Raw genomic sequence first — 26,308 nt, 5'->3', positions numbered from 1 at the left:
CAGGCCAGAGCATTCCTCGATGACTCTGCCAGAAGTAACAAGAGGCCTCTTTCCATGCTAAGCATGTCGCCTCTGCGTCCCTGCGTGCCCTTGAGCTCCTCACCGTTGAATTGTTGCAGGGCTCACAAGCCTGGACACCCCAGGGGCCTGGTGGACAAAGCTAACATTCATTGAACATCTACTTTGTGCCAGGCACGGTTTTGCCACATTATACAGATTATTTAGCTCATCTGATTTCCACAGCAGTCCTGTGATGCCCCACATCTCTTCTTACCTTCATTTTACTGTTGAGGAAACAGAACTTTCTGAGGTCAGGCAGCTAGTGAATGGACTAGGGGGCAAGCTTCGACACCCCCCCCCCGGCCGGTGTCCCTAAAAGAGTACCGCAGGAGGTGTGGGGGGATGGGGACGATGTGCTGGGGAACTAGAAAGCCACAGATCAAACACAATCTGGCCGCTGGTCACTGGTCACATCTATGTTGTCGGCTTCCAGTTTGCAGCCTCTGACGTAGGATTTGCCCCTCTTGGGCAAACGCCTCATTTGGTTTCACGGACCTTGTGCTAAACATTATCAGTATTGCTACATGGGTGGGCTAACTACTGAGTGTGTGTGTGTGTGTGTGTGTGTGTGTGTGTGTGTGTGGAGAGAGAGAGAGATCCCTTTGAACTTGTGCCAACTGGAACCGGCTTTGCTTACCCTTGTGACCCCGGATTTGAAATCGGGATTAACAGCACATTTAAGAATATTGAGAGGAATAAAGTGTGGCTGGAGTGGGGAGAGAAGGAGGCGGAAACTCACTAGCCTCCTCAAGTTTTCTTACACAATAATCTGCCTTCAAGGGCGAACATGGAAAGCACCGTCTGAAGAGCCTTGGGCCCAGCACATCACCAGCCACTCCTAGCCCTGCCCTCGGGCCTTCAAGTCAGAATAGGCTAGGAGGCCTGGGACAGGAGAGAAAGTTTCCCTGTCGCAGGCCTCCTCTTCAGGCCACAACCGGGAGGGACCCTCGCCCTGGGGCCCTGGGCCAAGCGGCTCACTGGACTGGTAGGGTTAGAGCCCGGGGCTGGGAGACGCGCTAAGGGAGGGAGGGGCTGGAGTGAGTTGTTTGCGTATTGCCATGGTAACAGTGGGAGGTTGGAAGGCTCCGGATAGGGCCGCCTTGATTGGATTCTTTCTCTGAGCCAGCTGTGCTTTCTCCAGCAGCTGGAATGCCTTTATCCCCATCCTCACTTTTAATCATCCTGCTCTCCCTGCAGATGCCAACCCCAATCACACCTTCCTTCAAGCCTTGCCTGGATCTCTCATGGAATTAACAGCTTCCTCCTTGTAGCTCCCTCCATAACCACTTGTTTGCCTTTCCCTTCGGACACTTAACTAGTCCTGCTTCGTGGTTCTTCTTCTGTGCTCCTCCATTTCGCCAACAAAAAAATAAATTCCTGGAGTTCACGGTCTACATCTTTAGTTCAGCTTGGAATTCCTTCTCCAGGAAGTTAGCAGGTTTCTGCTTCTTAGGAGGCAGCATTACCTGGAAAAGCCTAGAAAGGAGAGAAGGTCTTCATGGACAGGGTGGCTACTGAACATACATGCATTGAATTGAATTGTCTGCTGCCCTCCTGCAGAGAGTGGAGATGGTGGTTCTTGGCCCCAATTGTGTCAACAACGCAGGCTCGGGGAAGGAAGGAAAGAGCTAGCAAGGGGAGTCACTCCCTCTAGGAAGAAACAGGGAGAGCCTTTTGCAGTAATAAAAGTGATGTACGTAGTGAGTGCTACACACACGCATACTCTACTCAATCGGCTTGGTAACCAGAAATTACCCAAATGAAATGATACCAATTTATGAACACCAAAGTGTGTCAGAAAGACACCTAACCAGGGCATTTCAAGAACACGGTGGTAGGTCACGACTTTCAATATGGCACCCTGTGAGGTCAAGTGCAATCTCCATCTGGGCCCAAAGATCTTTGGAAGCAAGCTCTCACTGCTGTCATCTCAGTTTCTTGGCACTGATAGCCCAGCTAGAGATTCAGAAATAGCCAGTCACCAAAAGAGGCCTGCAGAGTCTGCCAATACTCTGGAATGCCCAGGAGCATCTGATACGTAAGCACACTCTGAGCTCAGGTTGAAAGCGTTCTCCAGACCCAGACTATGGAAAATCCAGTTGGTGGATTTTCTTCCAAGTATCTTCTTCCATCTGACCACAGTGTTGTGTGTGAACCCAGAAAACAGCATGGCAGAGAGGAACACGCCCTGGATATTTGGGGGAAGAAGAATTACCACATCATCTTTAATCATCTATGAGACCTTGGGTGTTTAACTTCAGTGAGTCTGTTTTCTCACCTATAAAAATGTCCATTCATTAATTCAGCAAATATTTTCCAAGAGCAAACATGTCCCAGATGCCGCGATGGAAATAGATTCTGTCTAGAAAGGAAGAAAGATGATTAAATCAATAATTAGCCGAAAGCAGGTAGGGGCTATGGTTAGCAGTATGAGGACAGTGAGGGGCGCGGGGCGGGGGCTCTCACCTTCATGAGGTCATAGAAGGCTTCGCAAGGGGCACCATATTTCTCCGAGACTTCAGGGAATAGAAACCAGGAGATTCGGTGGTAGTGGCTGGCGTGGGATTGGGGGAGGGCTGGGGCGTCTAGGGACAGAAGCTTGTGGAAACCCCAAAGCAAGAGAGGGACCACAAGTCGCAGGGAGTCTGAGAGAGTAAACTGCAGAAGTGACAGGTTACCATCGTTTGCTCCTCTCTTGTGGCTTTGTAGGAGTTGGTGCAGTGAAGACAACATTACACCCGGAAACTAGAAGACTGTGGCCCTGTCTGCCCTTGGCCGCTAACCGGCTTTGCAATTTTCAACAAATTTTGACCAAATTCCTGCTCCTTAGTTCATTCATCTGTGAAATAGGGCAAGAAATTCCTCCTCTCCTCACATTACTGTAGATTGAGTAAAGAAATGTTTGCAGAAGCCCTTAAGAAATTAAAATGAGCTCTAAGTGCAAGGTCTTTGATAGGACTTCCTCCAGTCATAAATAAATGCAAGCCCATTTGGGCATCAGTTCTCAGACTCGCATTAGGGTTTTACCCCCACCCCCCCCCCGCCCGCATTCCCAAGGGATCCCGAGATAAATAGTAGTTTCTTTCCGATGGGTTTGGTGATATTTCATTTCAGTTCATAATCGGATTTTGTGCAAGAAGGAAAGTAGGCTATTAATAAAACTTTTTTTTAATTGTAATGTTTGTGATGACTGAGTCTGGCTGGTGAGGGCAGGCTGCCCGCGAGCCCAGGGGTGGGGGCTGACTCCCGCGTCATCCCCGGCTCTAGCCACGGCACACGTCCAATGACGAGAGGGACCGGGTTAAGAGCCTATGGCCTCTGAAACCCTGACACTGCTGTGTCTTCTCTGTTCCCCAACTTTCTGGGCCTCCCTGGCACCCATTACAGCGAAACTATGTTCAGCTTCAAAGGCCTCTGCAGTCCCACCTCGTTCCCCCGCTCTTCCCCGGGGGGGGGGGGGTTCTGTATGTGCTGGTCTCTCACCTGCACTCTTGTTCCCCCTTCTAGCCAGCTCACCCCAACTTCTCTTTCCCCACCCAACCGTCCGACCCTCTCTGTGACCAGGATATCCCATCCTCACAGAGGAGTCACCTCAGCCTCTGACTCCAGGGTGCAGGGGGCCCCCTTTCAGATCCAAGCCAGCATTGATCCCTCTCCCTCCTAATGGTGTGTGCACTTTGGCATTTTCTGATATTTACTTTAGCCTTCAACTGCCTTTATTATTTTTGAAAATTATACTTGGAAGAGCATTTTCAGTTTATAAAAGAGCTATGCATATTATTGTTTGGCTTTCATAGCAAGCGAGGCTGGGAGGGGGATGAAGTCCGTGGGATTATTACCTTCCCAACTGTGAAGGGAGGGGCCCGCAGTTGGGGGTGGGCAGAGACTTGCACGGCAAGTCTCTGGTCCCTGACCTCTCCCAGGGTAGGAACCTCCATACACCTCTGTGTGCTCTTCCCCCCCAGCACCAAGTTGATCACCTAGTAGTTACTTAACTAACATGTCTTGAAATGAAATCCATATGCAACTTCAGGGAAAGTAATTCAAATAGCAAATTTTATTGATGGCAATAGCTGCTGTAAGTTCTGTCGGCTTCTTCAGATACAAAGAACAATATGCCTGCAGCCTTGCTTTTATTATGATGACCCCGTAAACAACCCAAGGGAGACTCGCACACATTCCATCCAAACCTCCCCACCCCCACCCGGGGTCAATCCAAGGGCAGTCACAGATACAAGTACCATTCCCTCTGCTCCCACCAAGCAGCGGGGGGCCCCAAGGCCTCCTGGCAAAGGATGGAATGTGCTTGTCAGAACTTGCTCAGCAGGGCGGACATGCTCAGCCAGCCCTTAAAAACCAGGGGTCATTTGGGCAGAAAGGGGATCCCGATTGCCCAGCACCACTGCACAGCCAGGTGCAAGAGCCACCCAGGTGGGAGTGGGGTGGGTTGCTATCCATCCATCCAGGGTGGGGTGGAGGCAGGAAGACCTCCCAGCATAGGAGCCAATGTCCCAAGAATTTCAGGCCACTTTGACTACCTGGCAGAATTGAGGCATGGTATTTTTTGCTATGTCCCAACATCTGCCTGGAATGATACCGATTATGACCCTAAATATTTGTACAGTTCCTAACAACCTAGGAGCACGCTCACATACATTGTCTGTTTTGACCTAAGGACCTGTGAGACAGGTATTCACTACCAGCTATTTGTTTCCTTCAGAAGGTGTGTTCATGTGATCAAACCTTCGGTACCAAAGGAATTAGAGAAAAGGCACTCTTCCATCCCTGGCCCCAGTGTCCTTCCATCGAGGCAACACGTATTTTTATCACTTTCTTGAGTATTTGTCTGGATTTTCCCCCATTTTAGAGATGGAGAAACTGAGGCCCAAAGTGAGTGAATTACCTCCCAAGGATGCACACTGAGTCACAGGTGAGAATTTGAGCTGACTTCTCCTCCCACAGTCTATGAGCTTCCCCTCTACTCACGGCTCTCAGCCTGTCTTTTTGCCAAGAATTCAGCTCCTATGAAAACCTACAGGAGCATAAACAAATAAAGCCAGACAAAAGTCAAAGCCAGAACTGGAGCCCCACAGGCTCTCCCCTGAGGAGCAGAACTGCCTCCCCTATGAGGACCCTACAAGGACACCTGCCTCCCTCTCTGGCTGCTCTAAGCCAACTCCCTCCCTGGGACCCCCCACCCCACCTCCCTTCTTACCAGCAGAGACAGGACCACACCTTCAGGACCCTTTGCTCTATCAAAGTGTTTCCACACAATGTCCTATTTCTTCAAGACCCTGATACTGAGTTGGTCTGAGTTAAAAAAAAAAAAAAAATGTATTCTGGGCTGCTTATGGGAGGTAAAGCTTAAAAGATGGTGCAGAGCCTGAAAGCAGCCCAGCCCCTGGGCCACCCATGGAGAGCTCAGCTCCACGGCCTCGCCCACCATCCCTGCACTCCCAGATGCCCCATGTGCTTTCTAGAGGGTCTTCCCGAAAGCTCTGAGGTCTCCAGGCAAGGATGGAGCAGAGGTGGTGGGTGGGGGGGAGCGAGGAGGGGGGTTGAGGGAAGGGTGTCTGTGTGTGTGTGTGTGTGTGTGTGTGTGTGTGTGTGTATAGTAGTATCTACGCCTCCCCACCCCCCAAACAATCCCCAGCTCAAGCAGTTTCTTGGACTCTTACTCCCAAATCACATATTTGCGGTACCTGTAGCCTCCTTTGGGAAGGGCATTCCAGGGGCCAAGAGGAAGACATTTGGGGGCGAGAGCAGGCAAATGAAGAAGATTAAGAGTGGGGTGAAGCCCCCACAGTTCCAGAATTTCTCTATAACAGGAGTTTAGGAATAACAATCTATCTGCACAAAAGCACCTAAGCTGCATTTGATGAAACTGAAACAATGTCATCTGTATCAAAGGAAGAGGGTGCTGTTTGCAGACTCCTGTGTCCTCCACATTCACCGACAATTATTTATCGAAACTGTTTAAAAAAAAAAAACCCACAAAACTCTCCATGTAACATTAGGGATGCAGATGAAAACCCATGCAGACAGGAAGTGAGGGTCCATCTTCCAGAAGCATGAACTCCTGCACACCCCACCCTCCGGAGCGTGTGGCCCAAAGCCTGGCGAGTCTGAAATATTCCACATTGTGCATTCCGCAGGGGTGAGTTATGATTGGAATGAGAGTATTTCTGCTTACTCCCTCTATGATTCGGCCTTTATGTTTCCAGCCTTAATATTATAGTAACGTAGCTTTTGGCTTGTAATTGCCCTGAACGTTTGTGAACATCAAATGGAAGGAGGAAATGGAAGAGAAAAGAAAATCATATCTGTATTGCTTTTGAGTTGCATAATTGTATATTTTTGCCACCCCATTAGTTTTCAACTATTCCAGCCTATAAAATTCTCTTCCACCACCACTAAGAAAAATAAAAATAAAAATAAAAAGCCAATCATTCAGGCCTGGCTGCGAAGTGTGAGAACAGGAAGTTCTCTAGTATTAAAGAGAATTACACGACTTTCGGTTTAAGGCCTATTTTTTTAATGACCACCTGTGTGGGAGACCCTGATTCACACAAGCGCTTAATTGTCTTCTTGCTTTTCCAAAAAACACTCTTTCCCTCTGAGAGGAGATGACATTTGAGGACTTAAGTGTCCGTGGGCCGGCTCAGCCACAGAGAAGGCACCACCCCTCCAAAACAGCTCCTAACTTAAAGATGACCTCAGACCCCAAGCTCACACTTTCCAAAAATAAAACGGCACCTAGGCGCTTCACCACACCCACAAAAATTGGCTCCAAACTGTTTTACCAAATAATTTTGAAAGTGAAAATGAGAGCTGTTGTAAGCCAGGTAATTCACGGTAACCATGGCTACGGGTTTTATTGCACTAATACCAGGATGTGGTCAGATCAGATATATACCGGCAGCGAACACGAATGTGAGTGGTGTCAGTGTGTGTGCCCAGAAATTCTCCAAACTGGAAACCTAGCTCCTAATGACTGTGATTCATAGAGGACAGGGTGGGGAGCAGGGGTTCAGAGGGTGGAGGGCCGCATCCCGAAGAGAAGCTCGGGGTTCTAATTTTAGCTTTAATTCAGCTCTTCAGCATAATCCTCTAACACCACTACCTTGCCTTTCGATCGCAATTTTCCCTTCTCAGTGATCTTTCGTGTCTTGCTGTTCTTCACAACAATCTTGAGAGAGATCTGGGACAGCGAATGGCCTTGTTCCTCAGACGAGGAGAGGGCTGGGAGAGCTTGCCTGGTTTGCCCGAGGTCAGAGGGTTGGAGGACAACCGAACCAGGCCTGGAACTGGATCCTCTGACTCCGAGCTTCATATTCTCTCTGCTGCACCCCTCTGCCAGCCTTTTGTGTTGTGCTTGGGACATTTTGATCCACATTCATTCCTCTTGCAGACATCCTTCATCCTTATTATTTGTATGATTAGCCAAAGATCAAGATCAGTCAATCAAGGTGGAGATTATGACTGGAGAGTACAGCTTTTGCCTTTTGCTTTTCGTCCTCATTTCTCCTTTTCAAGCCCCCGGCCTTGCTCTCCCCGACATACATTACAGCGCAAAGAATAGGGAATGTAGTCCCTTACTCCCCACGACGTTTGTAACCCGGGGGCTGCAGGCTTTCAATGTGTCCAGGTACAAGGTAGGGGATAGGACTGGGTGAGGCTAGCAGGGTGGGACAGGGTGTCAGATGAGGGTTAAGGAGGGAACACAGGACCTTGTAAAGCCCCAGCAGACTGTGGCTGGGTAGGAGTTTAGGTTGGTGGCCAAATTTGGGGGCTAGCTAAAAGTTGATAATTTTACATGAAGTTAGAGGAGGGAAAAAATAAAGTAGGAAAATAAAATAGAATAAAAGTGCCTATGGGTTGGATATAGCTCTTGGACCACCCATGGGCATTCACAGGGATTTCACGCTTTTGGGTCCCCGATACCTGCTGTCATATGTGATATTGTATTTCTCTTCTTACATTTTTGGTCCTATTAAAATGGGAGCTCCTTGAGGTCACAGAGGACACCTTCATCAGTCAAGAGTGTATCCCTAGGTTGTGGCACACGTGGCAGGCTTTCAGACGTCTGATGGGTGACGGATGTGGTCAACACCCCACGTCATCTAGAAGAGAAGGTCCAGAGATGGAGTCGTCAGCTTCCTGAGCATGGCCGCTATGTAGCGAGTATAGTGGTCACGGCAGGATCCTCGAACTCAGATCAGACCAGAGCCAAACCTCTTCTGACTTTAGTAGCTCTGCAGCCTCAGGCAAATTACTTAATCGCCGATAGACTCAGTTTCCTCCCCTGTGTAATGGGGATAAAAAAGACCCACCTTCCGAGCTGTTGAACGAGGCCATGTCTATAAAGCCTTGACTATACACGCAGAGTTTCGGCGCTTAGAATGCAACAAATGGTGACTTTTTGATTCAGCAGATTATTCCCTGTGTCTGTGAAAGGTGATAAGACATTTTGCCAACCCTCTGTTTTGAGGCTTTGGTCTCCTGAAGTATCTTTGTCAAAAGAGGCCAGTCAAAGAAAACAAGTGAGCATTCTAGCTGAACGGAGAGGAGAAAGTTGATCGTAGCAGACAAAACAAGGTACCCCAGAGAAACTAGATCCTGGAGGTCAGAAGGCCTGAAAGAAGGAGACACAGCTGGAAAGGAACAGAAATTAAGTTAGCAAGAAAGCAGGAGAAAGACAAATGCATCTGCCCTGATTCCTTAGGAGTTGGCTAACCCACTTCTTAAACCAGTTCAGGGAAAAATTGATCAAACTCTGATTAGAACAGGGGCACCTGGTTGGTTTAGTCAGTTAAGCATCTGCCTTCAGCCCAGGTCATGATCCCAGGATCCTGGGGTCGAGCCCCGCATCAGGCTCCCTGCTCAGCGGGGAGCCTGCTTCTCCCTCTGCCTCTGCTGCGCTCTATCTCTCTTGCTTTCTCAAATAAATAAATAAAATCAAGGTACCCGCTGTGTGAAATGAACTTAGGTTACATGCTTGGTGCACATTATCTCTTATTGTTCCCAGCAAGGCATTCATTCACTCATTCACTCATTCATCCACCCCACAAGTACTACTTGCCAACCCACTTTCAACCAGGCACTGTGCTAGGTATTGAGGAGAAAATGATGTGGCACAGTGGATAAAAAATGCCTAACCCTCTGAGAAATGTGCTAATATCTCTATCTACAGAAGAGAAATTCTAAACTCAAAATGCTTAAGTGAATACTGTCCAGACTCCACAACAGTGTGAGCAGAGGAGGCCAAGTTCTTCCCTGGACGTTTTCTAGTTTAGGGGTAGGAAAATCGGGAAATTTCCTTATGATCTCAAGGACATAAGTAAGGGGAATTTGTCCACCTGCTGACAGGCTGCAGATACGATATTCAATCACATTTAGCACTGTTGGAATTTTCAGAAAAGCAGAGAGACAGGATGTCTGATCCCAAGGGGTGACTGGAAAAGGCTAATTATGAGTGTACAACACGGACCCTTCGGAGGCAGTGTAATTAAAGATGAGAAGAGAGAAAAGGAAGGAAAGAAGGAAGAGAAAGAGCAAAGGGGAACAAACGGGCTAGCGATTCCAGGCATTCTGTCACAGAAAGCCAGAGAAAGCCCAAATGAAAACCTTTTTAAACTCTTTTCATTGTTCTTAAATTATTTTCTAATTATTTCCCCTGGATCATCTTTGAGTAGAGCGAGGATGTCTTCTACCTCCCCTGTATTTCCTGGCATAGCTTAATTAATGATTGATTGAAAGATTAACTCACTTGAACCTGGAGTGAAATGGAGCTTTTTAATTTTCTTTTCTGCTGAACCTGAAATAGAGCATATAGTAATTAGGAAAAGATCCCTTGTTATCAGAAAGTCCCAGCTACAATGAGCTCTTTGTAACTGAGCAAAAGGAAGGTAGGTGATAATATAGGAGCTGATAAAGCACACCCCCACCCCCTACTGCTTTCAGTGATATGGAATTTTCTTGATCATTATTTCCTCCTGAAACGAGTGAGTTGGCTGGAGGATATGGCTGGACCATGGGCTAAATGGTGGGTCATTGTCATCCAAGTCTGGCCACAGATATGACTGATGGTCACGTTTCTGTACTTTTCATTGCCCCAGCTCTCTCTCCCTAATGACCTGGGCTGACTGAACAACATTTTTTTTCAAGATCTCTTTTCGTCCAGGACCGTTGGGTTAGCTGGCATGACTTCATTCATTGATCCAGCTACATGCCAGACTCTGGGCATCCAAACGGAACAAGACAGACCAGGGCCGTGTTCTCGTGGAGCTCAGCTCCAGTGCAGGAAGGCAGTGAATACAAGTGTAAACTGAAGTTACCAGAACATTATCTTCAAATGGGAAATTTAGTGGTGGAAAACACTAGAAGGGCGGGATGACGGGGGAGAGGTTGACTGGGGGGTTGGGCTTCTTAGTTAAAAATGCCTCTTGGTGAGGTTCCATTTGAGTGGGAATGCATTTGAGCTGAGCCCTGACTGTGATGCAGTGGTCAGTCACACCAAGATCTGAGAATAAATGTACCAAAGGGACAAACAAGGTCCGGAGGGGGTGGACAGTCCTGAAGTCAGGTGTGTCCAGGACACGGTGAGTGAGAAGGGGGTACAAGATGAGATTAAAGGAGGCAGGGCCAGACGAAGGAGGTCACTTGTGGGATCTGTTAAGGGCTTAGACTTCACTTTATAGGCCTTGGGAAACCATGCGGGAATGGTGGTGAGTGGAGGTGTGGGGGTAAGGGCAACATCGCCTGGCTTGTATGGGGAGAACAGCCTAAATAGAGGGAAGCAGGGAAGCAGATCCTGGGTAAGAAGCTATCTCAGTAATCCTGGTGAGAGATGATGGTGACCTAGCCTTGGAATGGAGAGACCTGAATGGATTGGGGATCTATTCTGGAGACAGAGCTGATAGGACCTGCTGATGAGGTGGGAGTAGGGGTGAAGCAAAAGGGAACTCTTAATTTCCTGGGGCTACCATAGCCAAGCACAAGCTGGATGCCCTAAAGAGCAGAAATGTATCCGTCTCACATTGTTCTGGAGGCTAGAAATCTGAAATCAAGAGGTTGGCAAGGTCAGTTGCTTCTGAAGGCCATGAAGGAAGGACCTGTTCCAGGCCTCTCTCCTTGGCTTGTAAATGGCCATCTTCTCTCTCTGTCTCTTCCCTTGGTCTTCCCTCTGTGCACATCTATCTCAATGTCCAAACTTCCCCTTTCTATGAAGGACATCAGTCATATTAGATTCTGGGCCCACTTCGCTCCAGCATGACCTTGTCTTAACTAATCACATCTTCAACAATGCTGTGTCCAAGTAAGGTCACATTCTGAGGTACTAGGGCTTAGGACTTCAACCTAAAAAAGTGGGGGAGGTGACACCATTCCACCCTTAACTGGGGAAACCAAGGTTACAGTCCGTCTTCTGCTTAGTCCGAGCATTGAAAGAAATCATCCATTCATCAATTATGTATTAGCACCTATTGTGTGACAGGCATTGAATGAGGGTGTCAAGTTCAGCAGATGAGTAAGAATCACTGCCATGTAGGAGCTTGCAGCTGAGTGTGAGAGAAACAAGTCAACAAGTCCTATGTATATTAATATATGTATATAAAATATTAATCTATGTGACTTTGTACTTTTCTGTATTCTTATCATTTGTCAGAGAAAACAAATCATTGTAATACCGTAAGATAAGGACTGTGGGAGGTTATTGGCTCTATGAGAGCTCAGAAGAGCAAGAAATCAATGGGGGGGAGCTTGGGCCTGGGGGGCTGGGAGTCCCAGAAGACCTCTCAGAGGATGATGAGGGACAGAGTTCTCCCGTGAATGGGCCGAGGGAAGAAGGTAAGAAGACATTCCAGGCAGATGGAACAGCATGTGGCACAGCATGACAAAGGGAGAGCGCAGGAACATTCCGGAGAATTCTGGAAGATGTGGTCATAAGGATAGTGCTGGTGGGAGATGAGGCTGGGATGATAGGAGAGACGAACTCCTGAGTGATATGTCCTCCTTGCTAAGGAGTTGTGACTATCAGGTAAGTGATGAAGAGCCGAAGAGGGGCTGAGCAGGGAGTTGTGACCACTTGCAGACTTTAGAAAGTTGAATGGGAGGAAAGAGGAACTCGGAACCAGTTTGAGGGCTCAGACAAATGTGATCCAATGGGGACAAAAAAAAGGGCCTCTGTCCTACCCAGGCCCCTTTCTTTGCCTCTCCTTCTACCCTCTGCCCTCTGTACTCATGGCCAGAGCTGCCCAGGTTAAACCACGCTTCACCTTGGGGGCTCCCAGGCTCCCAGGCCCTGGCCGCCTCCTCTCCTAGGGTCAGCCGAGCTCTTTCCCCCTTCAGAGTCTTCACCCTGCTGTCCTGCCCCCTAGAAGGCCCTTCCCTAAGCTCGGCACACAACCGGATCCTCGCCCTTCCTCGGACCTCCATTCAAAGTCATCTCCACACAGGCCAGGCCAGTTAATTCCTTAGAGCACTAACAATATATCTTGGTTTATTTGTTTGTATCCTTGTTTGTTATCTACCTTCTCCCCGTAAGTAGCTTGACCACATCTGTGTTACGCATGACTGTGTCCGCAGTACCTAGGACAGGAATGACGCATGCTGGGAGTTCATTAAGACACTGGCAGAAGGAAAGAAAGAGGGAGCGAGCCGAGGAAAGGCGGTGTGGGGTGGGGGTGAGGGAGGAGGCTTGTGTCCCGCTCTGCCCGGTGAGGGGGGATCCATGGAGAAAAGGTAAATAGCCTGCATCCAAATCCTCATAATACTGCTTCGCACTGACACCTGTACCTATGTTAATTCTGAAATGGTTGCTTTGAAAAAGAATGACAAGTGGCATAATTTAGAAAGAATCTCCTTACTACAGGAAAACTAGAGAAAGGAGAGGGAAAAAATGCCTTTTAAAGGAGACCTATATAGTCAAAGTCATGACTTCAGAACCATCCCAATTCTAAAATGGCAAACAAAATCATTATGAGCTCAGGAGCTGAGGGATGTTTCTTCGAGCCAGCCTGTTTGTTTGGGGTCAGATAATAAGGGCTCACATGTAGGGCCAGGCTCGGGTCTGAGAAGCTCTACACATACTGACGCACTTAGTTTTTACAACCTCCTCCTATTAGCAAGTCCCATTTAACAGATGAGAAAACTGAGCCCCGGGGAGAGAGGTGAAGTGACCTGCCCAGTGTGATGTAGTCAGTGAGTAGCAGAGCTGGGATTCCAACACAGCACTCTGAAGCAGTTGCCTGAACCCCTTTCAGGTTTCAGGTCGGAACTGCAAACTCTCTAGGAGAGTTGTCAACCTCATTGTATATGTGTTATAATCATTACCAACACTACCTTTTTGTCACTTGTATTAGTCAGGATGGGCTAACTGCTTTAGCAAATAATCCTCAAAATCAGTGGTTTTACCCACCAAAGGCTTATTTCTCACTCACGCCTGTTCACTGTGGTCTGTAAGGGTATCCTGCTAGCAGTCATTCAGGAACACCTTCTTCTTGGCCAACCCCGGGGGCCTTGGAGTCCTCCACTGGGTCCTCAGCGTCTGGCCAGCAGTGAGCAAGCAGAGCGAACATGGAGGATCTTGGGACAGATTTCGGGAGCCAGGCCCATGTTCCTATGGCCAGAACTCAGTCACATGGCCCCACAAAGATTTAAGGGGACTGAGAAGGGTGGTCTAGCCTATGCCCAGGATAAGGATACTGTGGGCATCTTGCCAAGACCTGGCTCAGTGCTTTATTTTTAAAGACTTTTATAAGGGATATCTTGGTGGAAGGGGGTGCTGGGAGTCAGAAGACATTTGTTCTGGCCCTGACCCCAACAACTGTCAGCTGGGTGACCTCCAGCAAATAATAACCTCTTTTGGTTCCAGATTTCTTATCAATAAAGTGAGGGTACCCACCAAATGACCCATATCTGGATTCTTCCAATTCAGAATGTCTATACAATAATGCACCGTTTTCTCATTTTTAATAATCACGGTGCCTTAATCATTTTTATATTGATGACCTCTGTGTGCCTTTGTTCAAAATTGCAACCATAATTATAACATTGATTCTGAGGGAAAATCCTAGCTGCTTTCTTCTAATACTCAATATCTAGTTACACACCACAAATGTATACGCTGGGGGAGGAAAAGAGCCTCCAACTTTGCATCAGAACTAGTTACTTGAAGCAATTACTTACACTGGGGAAAATACAGATATCTATTTCATCATGCCTGGAACCACATTATAAACACAGTACTCCACAAACAGATTATTGCTGTGATCTGGCCATTTTTGTACAAAACAGTACTTACATCTATTAGAGGGCATCTGAGCATGCCAGGTGAGCAAGGTGAGAACCATCAAGAAAATATATATCCGGAACAGCAGAGTTCATGACTACTGACTGAGATTCCTCTCCGTGCTCCCACCGCCAGAACACCTTGGTCTCTGAAGCGCGTGACATAATTGTCACCATCGGGATTTTGCAAGGCCTGCAGGGGTAAGGTTTGGGCAGGCAGGGTTGGAGAGGCCTGGGGCTGAATGAGATGCTCCAAACCTCCAGGAGAAAGGGCAGGGAGTCAGGTAGAGACTGATGAGATTCCTAGCCTAGAAAAAATAAAATATGCCAGACTCGGAGACCTGCCCAGGGACCAGGGCTGGAAGAGGAAGAGCAGAGCACAGCCCAGGGACACCCCCTCATGCCCCTCTGCCCAAGAGCTCTCCCACCACATCCTCTGGAGAACACCCAAGTCTGGCCATTTGTACCACCCTCTGCCCCCACCCTCACCCTCACCCCTGCTGCCATTTCCCCTGAACAACTGTAATCCTGCTTCCCACTCTTGCCCCCACCAACTGGTCCTCTCTCACCTCTGTGACACTGTTCTTTACAGAACACGGACCGATGATGTCCCCTTGTTGCTTATGGCTCCTGCAGCCCACACTGACCATTAACAGGGCTTACAAGCCCTACGGGGGGTGGGGCCACCTGCCTCATGGGCCTCACATCACCCCACTGTCACCCCCACTCGCTGCCACTGAGTTCAACCACACTGTCCTTCACATCCTTTTCAGAAGAAGCAGTGGGTCCAACCGTTTGTCTGAGAAAAGGCACAAAACACACATTTCCCTGTGTTCCTAGACTTTTGGGGGACACTTTATAACATATCAGCAACCGAACTCATTGTTTTCAATTTAGAGGCACTTCAGCTGAAAAGGTATCTGAGCGTTGACAAAAAACCTATCAAGCAAATTACTTGAAAATGCTTTAAATAGGTTTATTCTATGTTTGGAGACTTTTCAGGCGCTCTGACCATGTCTTTGTTTTTGTAATTGACCACGTTTTTGTAATTCAGATCTCAGTTAAGTCAGCCCCACCCAGAGCCTGCCCCCACCTCCATGGTGGGCATTACTCAGCATCACTTCTGTCACACTTTCCATATTATACTTTCACACCTGTCTGTGGGACTCTCTGATGAATCTGCTTCCCACACTAGACTTGGAGCAACAAAAGAACTGGGACCTGGTCTGCTTGTTCCTGGATACCCAGGACCCGACACCGTTCTCAGACTATAAAAGGTGCTCCGTAGAAAGTCACTGAAGGAGTGACTGAACAGACACCTGTCCTGATTATAATTTCCTTTTCATTTCTTTCCTGTGACTTTCTCCAGGCCAAACTGCTTACTCTTTCCCCTAGGCTATTCTCATGTCCCTTTACACAGAACTTGACTGCAGGACTCATCACACTATACTTTTGCTTTTTTTTTTTTTTCTTCCCTCTCCTCTTCGCTCAACTGGAAAGTGCTCAGGGCTGGTGACATCTTGGGTGTTCAGTGCATGTTTGCTGCATTGAATTGTGACCTCCAGGACAGTAGTCTTGGCCCAGATGCCCTGACTACACAAGAGCGAGAAGTAATGCCACCATGCTGCAGGGCACGAAGACAGACCTCTTCCCCACCTCCCCTCACCCATGACCATTCCCTCATTCAACACAAGCCTCCTATGCTTACTCAACAGCTTGCTCATACCACGGTTTTTATACCTGACAATTGTCCAGAAACACTTGCGCTGTTTGTTACAAACATAAATTCCAGGGCCCACCCTAGACCCACTGCATCAGGGTCTCCAGGAGCGGGGCTCAGGAATCTGAATTTAACTAACTCCCTAGGTGACTTTTAGCAGCCAGCCTGGCCAGAAGTCCCTCCTTGGGTGAAGGGATAAAGCAGCAGAGTGATAACCACAGCGTAAGGTAGAAAACTCAATGAAATCACTTGAGGAAAGGCCAAGGGAGGTCTTTGCTGCCAACTTTCAATTATAAGATGCTGCCCCACCCCCTCAAGGCCACCCATGCATAGCCTGGAGCCTGCAGCTGCAGTAGAGGAGTCTTTGAAGGGTCAAAGGGAGACCCGAACCTCCCACCTCAGCCCACCCCCCATTAGAAGGCAAAAGATTTAGACCATGTGGAGGTCACTGTGGAGTTGCTCTTAGGGATTTTAACTGGGTACCATCATGATCTTTATCATTAGCCTTTCTAGAAAGCATTTCCTATCCCACAGACACTACTTTACAGCTTTACATGTATTATTTCATCGAATAAACAGGATCAAAGAGAGACAATGCAAAGTAGCATGCCCTGCCCCCTGCCTGGGGGCTCCAGAAGGAAAACCAGCCCAAGGGCCAGCCTGGCCAACTCCTGCCAACTCTGGAGCAGCTCTTGTCTCTCAAGGATGGATCAGACCTCTCTGGGGAAGGATGATCCATGTACACTTTCAGGGATTCCAAAGGCTGGGAGGGAGCCTCGGCCCACAGAGGGCTAAGTGTTCTCCCCAGGCCTTACTTTATGAGCTCAACAATCCTCCAGACACCAACAGATGTCCCCAAGCAACTCTGTTGCTGGATGCCAGAGTCTAGAATTACAGCCACAGGCCCTCAGACCAGCCATAAGCAGCAAGGTTACCTGTGAAGTTCTTTTCATTTGAATGGGATGGGGGCCCATGGTGCTTTGGTGGTGAGAATTGGGCTTGGAGGTAAGGGAGGGAGAAAGAAAGGCTAGAATTAGTCCATTGTTATCTGGAGATAACTCACTATTTCATAGATTGTTTTATAGCATTTTACACTTTACAAAATGCATTAAATATATTGAGCTCTTTTAATCCTCACATCGTTAAGAGGGAAGCTCATTAGCTTCATTTTGTAGCTGAGGTTCGGTAACTCACCAAGGTTGCACAGATTGGCCCAGGTCTTCTGGCTCTGCGATCATTATTACCAATCAACACCTTACATACGGACAGATTGAAGCCTCTTGGAAGAAAGAATGAATGAATGACTCTCTCCCCAGCGAGATACCACAGAGGATATAAGGATGAGTCATTTCTGGTTTTAAGGAAACTAAAAGTAACATTTCCCCTCCTCTTTCTCCACACACCCTCCCCCATAACAACAATCACACAATCAAGTTTGTTGGCACCTATTGTGGTTTTGGAGGAGTAGACTAATTACCTTTCAAACAGTGTCAGCAATACTTGAGATCCAGCAAAATGATGGAGTCTCCCAGAGAGCATTCCTAAGGCCCAAAGTGTGGCTCCTTTTACAAAACATTCTGTGGAAGCTTTAACTTTTAATTCATACCACCAAGGAGATATTTGATTGTTTCCTGGAAATGCTAACAATGTGAGGCTCATAAACACTAACGAAACAGTATAGATTAGCAGAGCTCAGCAAGTAAACTGGGGGAGCCTAGAAGAGAATTCTTAGATTAAAAAATACAAAGAATACCTTTTTAATTGAATTTTCCCCAGACTGGGCTCCCAAATGTTAATGAATACTCTCCTTGGCTATATGGAGAGTAGACTCAAATAAGTACCTTCAGGAGTCCAAAAGTGAATTATTGACTTAGCTTTAGCTTGAAAAGAAATCTATTTATTCAAAGGCTATTTTAGGTGTCATCGGATAGACGAATTTGAGACAAAGGTTGGGAGTGGTAGGAGGGCCTGGGACACTGAGATAAACACATAATTCAAATGCATGCTTCTATTTCGGCCAACTAAGCAACCTAAGTTGAAATTTGCTTATTATATTTGTCTTTTACAACATGATCCCTGAATAATAGTAACTCTCCTGGAAAATACAAGTCCCCGTGTCTTTGTCCTTCATCACTGAATCCTAACAGCTAACACAGTGTGTGGCACGTATTAGGTGTTCAATAAATGTTCATTAAATGGATAAAGAGCTCTCTTAAGACATTTTCCAGGGCTGTTCTCACCCCGTTATCTTTTCTTGAAGGGCATCCTCCTATTACAAAGCCCCCAAATAAACACACACCCCATGGAGGCCCTCTCTATCCTGGCCACAACCTACAGTCCTCCTCTCTCACACTCTGAGCCCCAGGCTCACCAGAAGGCACCCTGTTCTCCTGCCATGTTCTAAAAGTTTCTCTGCCTAGAATCTGTGCACATCCTTTTACCCATGTTTCTCTGTCAAGATCCGGCTCCTCTTTCCAGGTCCTCCTCAGATGGCTCTATCTTCATGAAAAAATGCCCTGATATTCTTCAAGGGCTCAAAGCCCTTCCTCTTTCTCCCTGGTTGAATCCAAAAGTGGGCCCCTGATGCATGATGCTCCCTGCAGGGACCAGTGTGACATCTGGCAAGAAGAGTTTGTCAACAAATATGGTGGTGGTGTCTAATCTGAGTCATAGACATGCAGTACAAGGCGCATTTGGTCCCAGAAAAGTATACGTGTGAATCAAATTAGTGAAAAATACCCAGAGTCTTCCCTCAACAGAGCAGGACATTCCCTCCAGATGGGCCAAAAAACTCTGGGGCCAAACAAGGGCTGGAGTAAAAGCTAAGGTGATGGCAAAGCAAGAAGGAAAGGCCAGAGAGACAAGTGGGTGAGAAGGAGCAAGACCGTGGAGTGGCCTTGATGGGGGATGGGGGCAGTTAGAGGATGCTCAAGGGTGTGTTTTCTCAACAAAGAGGCTGTGGGCTTGATGGTGTGTGGGCAGATCCATGGCATGTGATATTCCCAGGGCCTCAAAGGGGCTCAGGCAGAGCTTCTGGCAAGGGGATGTGACTTCTCAGAACGTTTTTCTTTGTTGCATGTTGAGTTTAAGTTCAGGCAGTCATATGCTTTCTATAAACCTCCACTTGAGCAGGACTGGATTTTTATTGTATGTATCTTCTGCATTTGTGAAGTATCTGACAATGGGAAATAAATCACTCTGTAGTCTTTTTCCACAACAGATTGGGATAAACATTGAAGTCAATCCGGGGAATGGCCACGTATTGTAAGAGTCTATAAATCCTGGGCTACTTGCCAAAATGTGTTAATTCCACACAAAGGAATAGGAGGCTCAGAGCAACACCTGTGAGGAGCTCACCCCTCGGGGATCTGGAGCCAAACTTTCCAGAATCAGTAAAGCCAGCTCTGCCAGTCACTTGGTGTGTGATCTGTGCCTCTGCCTGTTCACCTGCAAGATGAGGGAAATAACTGTACCTCCTCCATTAAGTTGTGATGAAATGAAATGAGTCAGTTGGGGAGAAGTGCCTAGAATGGTGACTGGGATCTCAGTGCCATTGCTTAGCATTACTTCATTTTCATGGACCAGACGGCAAGGGAGTAGGTACCAATTTATACAATTGAATGATTTGTATACACAATGTGTGAGTCTAAATGCCAGCAGACTAGGACTGGGTTCAGGTGGACTTGGAAGGACACACGGGTACACGGGACACTTACAGAGTGCTATCCAAGGAATCAGGCTTCTGAAGACAACCCCCGAGTATAACACACTACCCAGGAGGGGACACACATGTGTGTCCCAGTGCAGGACAACAGAATGAAGCCTGGACTTCATGCTGATTGTGAACCCAGGTCCCCCAGCGCTTTTCTGCATAGACAATGCACCATCCTGTTGCTCTCTTTAAAAAATATAATTCATATGAAAGTGATTAGAAAAGTAGCGAGTAAAATGCAAATATAAAGTAATGTCATCGTCCCGAACTCTGGGTGTTCGGTGCATCTCTGCGTGGCCTTAGACATATCACCTCCCCCATACTGGGCCTCAGATTCTTAATCTTTAAGCGAGAGCATTGGTTGGGATGACCTCTAAGGTCTCCAGCCTGAAAATCGATGAGTCTTTGATCTTTGGGTCCCAGGCCGTGTCTGTACCAAAAGGTCTTTTGAATTTCCTTGAAACATGCTGCCCTCCAAGTCTTTAGACACAAGAATCTGTGGATTCCAGAACCAAAGGAGCCTGTTAAGACTTCCTACTCAAGAGCTGAGGCCTAAGATGTATGTGGAGAGGTGAAAGGGGTACCAGTGGAAGAAGGGCCACTCTGTACAAGCGACCAGAACAGCCCTGGCTGTAAGTTGAGCTCAGGATGGCAGTAGGGATCCCATCCCAGTTTCCAAACACCATTGCTGAGCAGCCTGCAAGACTCCTTTTCCACTGCAAAGAACAGGAACAGGCAGAGAAGGAGACTTGGGAATATTTGGTTGAGGGACAGGAAGCAGAGATGAGGACAATGAGGGAGAGGATGGTAGAAACAGAGGGAACCAGCAAATGGTCTCCCACTGCAAGGCTCGGTGAGTCCTCTTTGGGCACAGGAGTGGGATGTAAGGAGGGAGGAGATGGAGCAGAGAAGAGAGCATGAAGGCAGGGGTGAGACAGGACAAGAACCACAGCCTGGTGGAGATCGAAGCCCCCTATGACAGGCAGCAAGATTTAGACATTTCACCTTGTGCTTAAGCTTTAGTAAGTACTGAAAATGGCAAGTTGCATTCATAGAAAGTCACATACAGCTCTCCCATGAGTAGTATGTGTTCGGCATCTATCAGGTGAGCTGCAGGGAGAAAAGATTGAGAGCTGCTCTTGTAGAGGCACCAACCCCTACCCAGAACACTGAATCTACACTTGATTCATTTATCCAGCAAATGCTGAGCACCTGCTACATGCTGGGTCTGACATACTATTAATTCTTGTACACTAAGCCCTATACAGTGTGTATAAGAATTCGTTAGTACCTACTTAAATGCATGCATTTATTTTATTTATTGAATTTCAATACCATTTCAGTGAACTCTGGAAATCTCCAATTCCCTCCCTTTTCCCAAGCTTAAAAAATATGATGTTGTTAAAAATCATAGACCATTCCTGCTGCGTTTCTCTTGAATTGTCTGTTTTGCTCTCTTCAGCTGCTAACATTGGCATGCCCAAACCCAAAGCTGGAAGAGGAAAAACTTACAAGTGGACAAGGCTGCGTCCTCTTGAGCCCAGGACTTGCTAGTGAGCTGAGAGTTTCCTTTGGCCCCAGTCTAGCCAAGCACCATGGAGAAAATCAGCTCCTTCTTCAGTCTCATTTGGGATACCATCTTGACCAAACACCAAGAGGGCCTCTTCAACACCATCTGCCTGGGCATCCTTCTGGGGCTGCCACTGCTAGTGGTCATCACGTTCCTCTTCATCTGTTGTCATTGCTGCTGGAGCCGGCCAGGCAAGAATGGCCAACAGCCAGAGCGAAACAAGGGGAAGAAGAGGAAGAAGAAGAAGAAGGCTGAAGAAGACCTCTGGATCTCTGCTCAGCCCAAGCTTCTCCAGATGGAAAAGAGGCCATCACTGCCTGTCTAGTTAGGCAGGAAGCATAGGCGTCCTTTTTCGGGGGCTAAGCCACCTTCTAAGTACACACAGGCTAGAGAGCAGCAATCCCTAAAGTGACGCGCTCATGTCCACAGAGGAACTAACCAAGGGACAAACCTCAGGCTGGATGCCCCACCGGAGGACAGCCCGGGAAGAACACGGACAATTCTTGGGTACTGTCTTGGCAGCTATGTGTCCAATAGCAGTGCTCTTTGCCACAGACTCAGGCATGCCTTCCACCTATCTCTAGCAAGCTCCATATGCAAAAGCACAAAGAATGTTTGTCCATACATCTTGACATGTCTCCCAAATGTGCACACATGCACACACACACACACACACATTCAGGCAACAGGTACCTGGGCAAATATATTCTGTTCATCAAATATCCATTGAATATCTACTTTGTGCAAGTACATTATCTGCTCTCCCAAAAATGTCTCATAGGAAGGCCTGGCCAGATTCTAGCACACATGCACAATTATATAACCAGGCAAGGTACCTCTGCACTGTCTACCCATCTACCACTCAGGTTAGAGATATGTGCTTTCTTGTTCCTATTCCTCCATAACGTTTTACTGGAAATCCTCATATTTGGACATTCCAGCAACCTGGTACAGTTCCCATCCCTGTGTATTGATACAGACACACAAAGTTCCCATGTTTCTCATCTGGGAGGCAAAGCTTAAAGTGAGAAGGATCAAAATTCATTGAAAGCACCATCTTGCAACTCATGACAAGGTTCCCATTTCCACTGATAGGTATCTAATGTTGTCTAAGACCTCTCTTTGAGATGCTACCCCCAGAACCACTCAACAAGGTGCCCTTATCCAAACACAAACAGCTCTTGGAAGTGACTTCTAGAATTCTCTGGAAACCAGGCATACTCCATCCACTTCAGTGAACTGCAGCTGTGGACCTGGGCAGTGTCTGTTTTACAGATAGGAAAGGGATGTTACACCCGAGCTAGGGATCTCCTGTGTAACCAAAGCTTTTCAGCAGGGAAGGAATTAAGAAAATTTCTGGTACAGTCTCCCAGAAGGCCCACTGGAAACACTTTCATAAGGTTGTAATAAATGCATGGTATGCTGCAGATGGGATACAGAAGTTATAGAGTGTAAATGAAAGTAGAAGAAAGCTATATAGAGGTTTAGTCATATTTATCTCAAAGCTCAGGCAAGTGCCTTGCACACAGTAGATACTTAGAACTGTCTGTGGTTGCTGTTGGATATGCAATGATGTTAAGGGTAAATGTGTGATACCTCGCTGATCCCCCCAAGTGACCTTCTTTTCTGAGACCACTAATTGTTGCAAAGGATGGAAGGTGGGCATTGAATGCTCCCCAGAGGCTGCATGCAGAACCAACAGTCAGGTTGACGTGGATGCCCTGAGACCCATGATGACAGGTAGACTAGATCCACAGGGAGTTGAGGAGAGTGTCTGTCTCCCCAGCAGGCTGAGGTTGGGAGGCTGAGTTAATCCATTTACATGACAAACTGGTTGGTATTCTGATTGTATTGTGACCGTATTACAAAGATGGAGACTTCCCAAATTGAGAGCGGGTTGTGCTCTGAAAGGTCACTTGCAAATCTGCTGGGTAGCTCTCTTGAAATATTTCCCCACAAAAGCTGTTCTAAATGGCAGTAAAATTGCAATTTAATTAACAATGTAGCTAAACTTTGATAGCTGTTCTGCAAGATTGTGTTCATGGACAAATGTACGCGCTGTTCGCTCTGCTAGGCTGCCTGGTGTTTACGTGCCCTGCAGGTAGACTCCAGGCTTGAGGAGGGCAGGCGTCTGGTGGTGACCGTTGCACCAAGGTCTTCTAATGGGCCGCCCTGTGGGTCATAATTCAGGCCTTCATGTATTTTAGAACCAGTCACACCCACCTTCTCATACCAAGGGGCCCCAAATGCCCTGGGCACTCAGACCCCCTACTCCTTAACCCCTTTGAGCAGAGAAAGAAGCACTCTCTGCTTCTCTGTCCCCCCTGTACATGGACAGCCTGTCAGGGAGCATCTAGCTGTCCCCTTCCCATCACAGGATGACCGCTCATCACCCCACACCAAATGCACGTGCCTCCCCGCGTCGGCCACTGCCCACTGGGACCGGCTGCCCTTCCTGCCTCCAATTCTCAAGCCCCCTAAGATGGATGACTTAGGGAGACGCAGAGCTGACGGCTGAGGCTGGGTGTCAGATGTGATCTAGGAGAGAGGATCCCTCAGATCAGGGACCACACAAGTAACACGGTTGTCATGGCAACTGGCTGCTAGTTTGAATTAAGACCGCAGTTGGTTGTCATTGCCATGACAAGGCCTCTGTCTCCAGGGGCACCGCCCTGCTGTCTCCTAATCAAATGGACTTGAACTACCTCCAGGCGCGAAACACCCAGAAACCCACTTCTCTGTTGCTTCCATAGCCTAGGACTCAGGAGACCCAGATGCTGAGTGAGGCTTATGTTTTCTCCTCCCCAGCCTCCCCTGACAACCTCCACCAGGGTCCCTCCAACACTGCCCGGGGTGCCCTTGGCCCCCAAACTTCTGTTGAATACCTGGGTCTGTGCGAGGGGCCCAAGGCAATCATCAGAGCCATTCCCTGTCATCCCCACTCATCCTCATCTTTCTGCCCTGTTTTATCTTCTATTATTCCTGTTCCTCCCAGCACCACCATCCCAGGTCCAGCCCTTTCTTTATTCCTCTTCGCTTTTACTCCTTCTCCCCAGCCTCTACCCCAGAACTGCCACCGGCAGCCAAGGGTGCCTCGGGACCCGAGACTGCTTGGCCCATCTTGGAGAGTTTAAGCTAATGGAGGCAAGAAGACTGATAAAGAACAGGTTTCCTAAACCAGCACAGGCTTGGGGAGGAGCCCCCAGGCTGAGATCGGAACAGCTCCTGCCAAACTCGGCCACCACCGTCAGAGGAGGCCTTCTCCCCTCTGTTCAATGTATTTGCCTTTTTATTTCTTGGAGGAGGGGAAAATGTAGAAAAAGGGCAGTCACCTTTTGGAAAAGAGTATAAATGGTCCAAGCTGTATAGTATTTGTCAGTATTTTTTTTTTCTGGAAAATTCAAACACATGCAAAAGAAAAATTTATTTAAATAAAAGACTTTGAAAATAAAAGGCCATGCCTGGTTTCCTTACCTGTTGGCATCAGTTACTTTCTTGACATCCAATATTGCCCTCTCCCAGACATCACTCAGAAATGACAAAGGCAGCGACTCCCACTAGGACACAAAAGACCCAGCTGTCCCAGGGCTCTGTCTTCCCCCTGACAGAGTTATAGGTCAAAGGACCAAGACCATGCTCTCGCATCCCTGCCTGCAGAGCAGACACCTCAGAGACCAGGCACCTGAGAGGCGCCAACTGCAGGGAAAACACTGACTGATGCTCCCTGGTGACTCTTAGCATTCCCTTCAGTGAGGTCAATCAAGGTCTTCTTAAAGGAGAAAGAGGAAAATAGCAAAAACCAAGTAAAAAATAGACCTCTAAATTAAATCCGGTGCTGGGAAAGGGGGAGATCCAAAGTCTCTACAGTAGCTGCTGGGGAGATAGATACATACATAGTTAGATGCACAGATAGATACATACACAGATACATACATTCATAGTTAGAGACATAGGTACTTAGATACATAGATAGTCAGCCAGACAGGAAGACACACACATGTATGTGTAAATGCCCATCTTTTTTCCAAGGGGACCACACCTTTGCCCTGGTTGAGAAATGGGATAATGTCAATGCTCCAAAGTCCTCCCCTGATGATACTAAGCCGGCCATTAAGCAGAAGCCCTCTAGAGCAGTGCTGTCCAATAGAAGTAGAGAAGATGGAAATGTTCTCTATCTACACGGTCCAATATGGTACCATTCGCTAAGTGTAGCTATTTAAATTAATTAAAATTAAATAAAATTAAAGGTCCAGTAGCTGAGTTATACCAGCCATAGTTCAAGTGCTCGACAGCTATGTGTGGCTAGCAGCTACCAGATGCTTGGTGGGGACAGGAGTGGCAGAGTGGTCAAACAGGCCGACAAAACTCTGTGTTCATTACATTTCAGTTAAGGCTTAGGAAGACAGATCTATGGCACCGGCGCCCCCTATGTCTTCTTTCCCCCAAGGCAGGCTGACATTCCTGTAGTTTTAGTTGATTCCTAGGCTCCCTTCCCCATTGCCACACACTCCACGACAGCCCAAGGAGACAGTCTTTATTCAGCTCTCTGTTCTTTCCTCCAGGACTTCCAAAACTTTCCAGGATAGAGCAGAGACTGTTGTCCAGAAACCACAGGTAGGGAACAGCTGCTGCATACCTGAGGGGACGCCAGGGCTAAATGCCACCAGCCCCACCTGCCCAGGCTCAGCCCTGCCCGCAATGCTGAGCATATGGATCTGGACAATGCTTTGAGCACTCTCAACTCACCAGAACTCTCTGTGCTGGCCCCTTGCCCTTTGATTTTAGCATTTTTCCCAAATTCAAAGTCACAGGATTACAGGACTAGAAAAAAAAAGTTCCTTCAATACAGCTATCTGTCCCCATCATGGGGACAAATACCTGTGATACTTCATTCGGGAATGGCCATGCATGCAGCATGCATATATCTAACTCCCTCTTTGAGATTACTTATTCCATT

The 26,308-nt window shown here is 47.6% G+C and overlaps 1 protein-coding gene across 1 annotated transcript in view; it reads left to right on the top strand.

The window, feature by feature from the left end:
- Positions 1-24,804, top strand: part of KIAA0040 (KIAA0040 ortholog) — a 35,515-nt gene extending 10,711 nt beyond the window's left edge. The window contains exon 2 of the mRNA XM_025877473.2: positions 21,244-24,804. Coding sequence (XP_025733258.1) covers positions 21,377-21,676 — 300 coding nt within the window. The 5' untranslated portion in view covers positions 21,244-21,376 and the 3' untranslated portion in view covers positions 21,677-24,804. The remainder of the gene's footprint in view (positions 1-21,243) is intronic.
- Positions 24,805-26,308: the final 1,504 nt, after the last annotated feature.

This window comes from Callorhinus ursinus, unplaced genomic scaffold (assembly GCF_003265705.2).
Source record: "Callorhinus ursinus isolate GAN/ISIS: 27379988/994484 unplaced genomic scaffold, GSC_fseal_2.0 scaffold13, whole genome shotgun sequence".
NCBI classification, from domain to species: Eukaryota; Metazoa; Chordata; class Mammalia; order Carnivora; family Otariidae; genus Callorhinus; species Callorhinus ursinus.
Note: the sequence above shows the minus strand (reverse complement) of the source record. Positions and strands in the feature narration are given on the sequence as shown.